General features: G+C 45.3%; 1 protein-coding gene across 3 annotated transcripts in view; it reads right to left on the bottom strand.

Moving 5' to 3' along the window:
• Positions 1-1,634: 1,634 nt before the first annotated feature.
• The window catches only part of LOC108802258 (eukaryotic translation initiation factor 3 subunit C), a 25,623-nt gene continuing 21,161 nt past the window's right edge, over positions 1,635-6,096 (bottom strand). For 2 of the 3 annotated variants that reach the window (XM_018574127.1, XM_018574126.1), the window contains exons 17-21: positions 5,466-5,625; positions 5,317-5,382; positions 5,111-5,198; positions 4,442-4,619; positions 1,635-1,840 (exon numbers count right to left, since the gene is read on the bottom strand). In XM_018574127.1, the coding sequence (XP_018429629.1) occupies positions 1,755-1,840; positions 4,442-4,619; positions 5,111-5,198; positions 5,317-5,382; positions 5,466-5,625 (578 nt within the window). In that variant the 3' untranslated portion in view covers positions 1,635-1,754. The remainder of the gene's footprint in view (positions 1,841-4,441; positions 4,620-5,110; positions 5,199-5,316; positions 5,383-5,465; positions 5,626-6,096) is intronic. The other variant, XM_018574128.1, reaches the window with a different exon arrangement.

The raw sequence follows: 6,096 nt of genomic DNA on the forward strand, positions 1-6,096 counted from the left end.
TATATATATATAGCACCAACAGTTTGCGCAGCGCTTTACAATATAGGGAAGACATTACAATCACAATACAATTCAAGACAAGATGGTAATAAAAAATCTTAGTTATACAAATAAAAACATTTAATTCAGTGCAGATACATGACTCGGGATTCCTCTCTCTCTCTCGTACAGAAATTTAGCACATAGCCATCTAAACAGAGCAATTTGGGAGAGGAGACTGCTCTGACTCATGGGTAAAATATGTCCAACATTCAGTTAGGGATGTCAGAGGGTCACAGCAAAGTTGTGATCCAGTGCCTCAAAGGAACTCTTCATCACCCCTGCCTGTGTCTTAGATAGTTGTACCAGGATAGGGGTCCCCATTGGAGATCTCCCTTCACCCCCCTGTTCTGGTGACAAATGTAACATTTTGGATTTCCTATCACATTCTGATAAACAGAGATCGTGCCCCTCATCTCCAGTGCAGACATTGAAAGGATTGGCACCCATGTCAGGTTTTTATTGCTTTCTAACTCCATTTAAAACTAAAAAGTTTGGGCTTTAGATACATTTTAACTTTGAAAAAAAGATTATAACTAGGGATGCACCGATAGTACACCCAAGGGGCAGATATCAGCCATGGACATTATCAATGCCCTTTGGCTCATTCCGAGTAAGGCATTTGTCCAGGAAGTTGCTCACAAGTCCCTCCCAGACACCCTCCAGTGATACCGTGGAATTTGTCTGGTACTTTTTGTTCTCCAGCAAGCTCCCTTTAAACCTGTAAGGTATCTATCTCTCTGGCAGATCTCATGTGCAAGGTTGCTTTCCTTGTCGACATTACATCTGCTAAGAGTTTCGAAGCGGGCATCACAGGGATAAGGTCAGGCTTAGCATGAAGGATTCCTTTTTGCATAAGGTGATGTCTTCCTTTCATCTTAATGAGGACATTGTACTTTCTTCCTTTTGTCTTGCCCCAAAGCATCCTTAGAAAGTCGCTCTCCACTGTTTAGATGTGGTTCAGATTGTTCGAGTTTTATCTCTCAGCTACACCTTGGTTCTGACAATCAGATTTTCTCTTGGCCCTTCCTGAAAGACCTCACGGGGGACTTCCCTGCATCTTGTTCCATTATCTCAAGGTTGGTTAGGCAGGTCATTGGGTTTGCCCATTGTGTGAAAGGGAAGGCGCCACCTTTTCCTGTGAAAGCGCACTCTTCTAGATGTCATTACTTCTTGGGCTTTTTAGCATCAAACATCTGGGTTGCAGATTTGCAAGGCCACCACCTGGTTGTCTGTTCATACCTGCACTCATTTCTACTAGGTGGATGTTCAGGCGTCTGCTGATGCCAGACGGGTGTAAGGTGCTACATGCTGCTGTCTTAGCCGGGGGTTTACCAGTTGTTGGGGTCTGTAAGCGGTTGTTTGCCGTGCCGCCCAGCACTCTGTTTCATTGCTTTTGGAAGTCCCAGTTATCTATGAATTGCCTGTGTCCTGTACAATCAAGGAGACGGGATTTTTGATTAGCCAGTGAAATCCGTGTCTTGGAATGCAGTACAGGACCCCGCACCCTCCACCATTTATGTAACCAAGAACAAGACACAGGAGACCCCAAGTCTTTGAGGGATTCCACTCTCTCACATAAGAAAATCACGCAGAGGACTTCATTCACAGCAATAACTTTATTATATATAAGAGACATGATGAAAAATCGGGGGGTCAGCAGATGTGAACCTCGAAATCTATAAAAGCTGGGAATGATGGACTCGGTAAGCAGATCAATAGTTGCTCTGGTTGGGCTGGTCTCGCCTGTATCCTCTCCTCATGTAGCCGCCCTCTTTCCGTTGGTAGGAATCTTTTTGGTCTGAAAATTTCAAAACAAGGACAAAAAAAAAAAGTCAGACACATTCTTACTTACTCTTCTGTTTCCTGAGGAGCCATTTATAATGAATATATTTACTAGGGATGCACCAATATATCCGAAGCCGAAACATATCGGCCGAAAATTGCACTTTTGTCTAAATGCCGAAAGTGCAATTTTTCTGCTGATACATCAGCGCATCCCTTCTTTCTCTCCTCCCCGCTGGGCGCTGCTCTGCGACCCAGCGGGAAGGAGAGAAAGTGACAGCAAGCCGAGCACTGCAGGAGGAGAGCGCTGTGAGCAGCCGGTGTCTCTCCTCCCACACCGCTCAGCCTATCACAGATCAGAGGAAAGAGGTGTGGGGGCGGAGACAGCCGGCGCCGTCACAGGAAGCTGAGCTCTCCTCCCGCACCGCTCGCCCAGCCTCCTGTGAGAGGTTCCAGGATGGAGAGCGGGTACAAGCAGTCAGGGATCGCTGAGTGTATGTAAATAATTGAGGACAGAGTATGGTTACTATATCCTCAATTATGAATGAATGGGAAGTGATCTACATCACTTCCTGTCCATTTATGATTGTGGTTATAGTAACCATACTCTGTCCTCATGTTATGAATGATCAGGAACAATCTCTTTTTCTATTTTAAAAGGGAAATATCAGGGGTCTGTTTAGACCGCTAATATTTCCCCGAAGCCCCTGAAAGTAAAGTAAAAAATAAAAATATTTAACAAAAAATGAATAAAATATAGGGATGCACCGATATATCAGCCGCCTATCACAGTCTGGCAGAGCGGTGTGTGGGCGGAGACAGCCTGCGCTGTCACAGGAGGCTGAGCTCTCCTCCCACAGCGCTCAGCCGCCTATCACAGTCCGGCAGAGCGGTGTGTGGGCGGAGACAGCGCTGTCACAGGAGGCTGAGCTCTCCTCCCTGCTCTGCTCGCTCAGTCTCCTGTGACAGTGTGTCAGAGAGGAGAGCGAGGTACAAACACTCAGCGATAGCTGAGTGTTTGTAGATAATTGAGGACATGGTATGTGTACTATATCCTCAATTATGAATGAATGGGAAGTGATCTACATCACCTCCTGTTCATTCATAGTTGTAGTTATAGTAAACATACCATGTACTCATGTTATGAATGAACAGGAACACTCAGTATAGAGGATTCATTGATAACAGGGGACACAGAAAAAGAGATTGAGTACTCCGTGTTCTAAATCGCTTTTTCTATTTTAAAAAGGGAAACATCAAGGGTCTGTTTAGAACCCTAATATTTCCCTGAAGCCCCGAAAAGTAAAGTAAAAATATTTAATAAAAAAATTAATAAAAAACAAAATTAAAAACTTTATTAAAAAAATTAAATATTTGAAGTTAAAAAAAAATTTCAGTTTCGGCCTGACTTTTTTAAACTTCGGTTTTTAGGTCCACGATAAATATATTTTTAATATATCTTCTATTTAACAGACACCTTCAGCTACTTTGAGCATGGTTGGGATTCTGTACGTTACAGTGGATGGGGTCATCTCAGGTCAACACACACACACACACACACATATAGTGCAATATAAATGGGTAAGCCGTATTGGTCCAGTAGACAAGATGTCAAAAACGCAGTATTGCAGTGTGCAATGACAACTTTCTTATTGGACTAACAAAATATATACAAGACATATATATCTCTCACACACACACACACACACACACACACACACACACACACACACACACACACACACATATATCTCACGCACACACACAGTATATGCTCCCCTGATCTGCTTGCCACCCTGTCACCAATGTTTCTGGTTCTGGGCTCCCAGAAGGGACCGATGAGCCCGGGAACCTAGGACAGGGAGCCTGCTACTGGCAGGATCACGAAATAAATGCAAAAAAGTAAAACTAGTGCAGTCACTATTATCTTAGGACTGGTACGCTGCAATAGATCATATTTTTGATCTTGGGTTTAGATACTTTAACTGAAATTATAACCCGGACAGAATGAAAAAGATGAACGAAACAAAAAAGAACACAACAACATGAATTTATAGGAAAGTGGACCTTTCACCAACACCCAGGAGACGGCCATGTTGAAATGATTAATCAGCTTTTCATGAAAAGGTATTAAAGTGGAAGTTTAGTAATGTTTTCTTTTTTCTGGCAAGTCTGACACGAGACAAAAGTTTAGGCCGCCATTGCTGTGGTTGTGAAAATGTTAGTTGCTTGGCTGTAATGCGATGTTACTAGTTTCAGATGACAATGTGTGGAAGGAAGAGGGGCGGTCTGACAGTCAGGGATCTAATATTTTTCCACAGAGGTCATCAATGGCGGCCTCTACGTCTCTTATATGCCGGGTCTTTGGAATTGGTTAGAACCTCCCTCAGATTTTACTGCCATTGTGTGTGTGTGTGTCTTCCCCTCCCCCCCATTGGTAGGACTACATCACACGGGACAGACACATAAAACATCAGCTCGGCCCCGAAAATGGCCGTCACCCAGTGTGGTTCACTAGTGCACTTCAGATCCAGATGGAGAGGAAGAAGTTGAAGGATAGAGGAGGTTTCACGTGGACAATGGAAGAAGATGAAGATGCAGGATCCTAAGAACATACAGCTCTCCTCACCGCGATTGAAGTATCCACCATAACTGCCCTGCTTATGATCAAAGACCCGCTCGTTGTTCTCCACCAGGTTGCCTAGCTTCTCGGCCAGTTGGAGGGCAGTGTTCTGCAGAGAGCTGGGTTCCGTCCCGTGCATCACCACCGTCTGGGTGGGCTGATCCAGGGACGCCTGCGGGAAGAACGGGACGGATTCATGACAACCAACAACATCACAAGAGGAAACAAGCATTACAATAGGAAGATGAATATTAAAGTGCATGTCCATGACCCAAATTTACCCCCCCCACGCACAGAAAGTAGAGAGCAGACGCACAGAAAGTAGAGAGCAGACGCACAGAAAGTAGAGAGCAGACGCACAGAAAGTAGAGAGCAGACGCACAGAAAGTAGAGAGCATACAGACAGGAAGTACCGAGCAGACGCACAGAAAGTAGAGAGCAGACGCACAGAAAGTAGAGAGCAGACGCACAGAAAGTAGAGAGCAGACGCACAGAAAGTAGAGAGCAGACGCACAGAAAGTAGAGAGCATACAGACAGGAAGTACCGAGCTTATGGGTAAGGCTGCTTTTTTTACACACACTATAGGAAGAGCTGTAGATAGGATAGGACAGCGTGACCTGCAGAACAGAGAACATGGGGATCACATCACAGGTCAGACTCACCATCAGTTCCTCATTAATGATCATCTTGCTGATAATACTGTGCACCATGGGGATGTCCAGCTCAAACATGTCACCCAATATCCCCATCCTGGAAGAGAAGGAACAGAGTACGGGAACAGGTCAGCAAGATTTCCCAGAGACGGATTCTCCTACATACTGTATGTAGCAAACATCGCAAGGCAGACAGCCACACGGAGGGACCTGACCTGATAGCGTCATAGACACTGCTGTAGGTGAAGAGGTAAGTCCTCAGAGATTCCTCCTGGATCTTCCTAAGGAGGGAAAGTAGACAGAAGGTGACAATGTGACCCCGTCACGGAGGGATCCAAATCTCAGGACAAGTCTGACTTCTTACCTGACCAGCATGTTCCGCACGCGGTCCGCCTCTGGGAACAAGTCCCACACCTTCCCGTTCATCTTCTCGTTGATGATGAAGTTCCTGCAGGTCTTCCAGTCTCCCATCTTCATGGCCTTAGAAGCAGCGACTACGTGTTCTCTCATACTCTCCGGGGGACCTGAGTGATGGAGGACATTGTGAGGAGACCCGAGTCACACTGGATTTAGTTACAACATAATACGACCTGAGGATCCACGTTCATCTCACCCAAAAGAACAATGTTTCATGTTTTGGGGGATGACGGAGAGTTAACACACGTAATATATTTTGCATCTCTTTGGAAAGGACTTCTCTCTGAGTTGCCAGTTACAAGGGGGTGTACTTCTCCCGGAAAGGTTTATAGAATGAGTCCATCTATCTAAGGTCTTCTCCTCTCAGAGTGAAACACACCAACTCCTATGTTCTAGCTCAATCTTTCCTAACAAGGGTGTCGTGGCACACTAGGGGTGCCTTCTGGCTTCCTCAGGGGTGCCTCGAAACCTGGTGATGAGGACTGATGTGAATGGAGAACTCTGATGCAAAAGGAGGGATCCTGATATGAAAGTGGGGCTGATTATAAAGGGGGTTTCTGACATGAGAGGGGGGCCCA

This window comes from Nanorana parkeri, unplaced genomic scaffold (genome assembly GCF_000935625.1).
Source record: "Nanorana parkeri isolate BGI_ZX_2015 unplaced genomic scaffold, ASM93562v1 scaffold2752, whole genome shotgun sequence".
NCBI lineage: Eukaryota > Metazoa > Chordata > Amphibia > Anura > Dicroglossidae > Nanorana > Nanorana parkeri.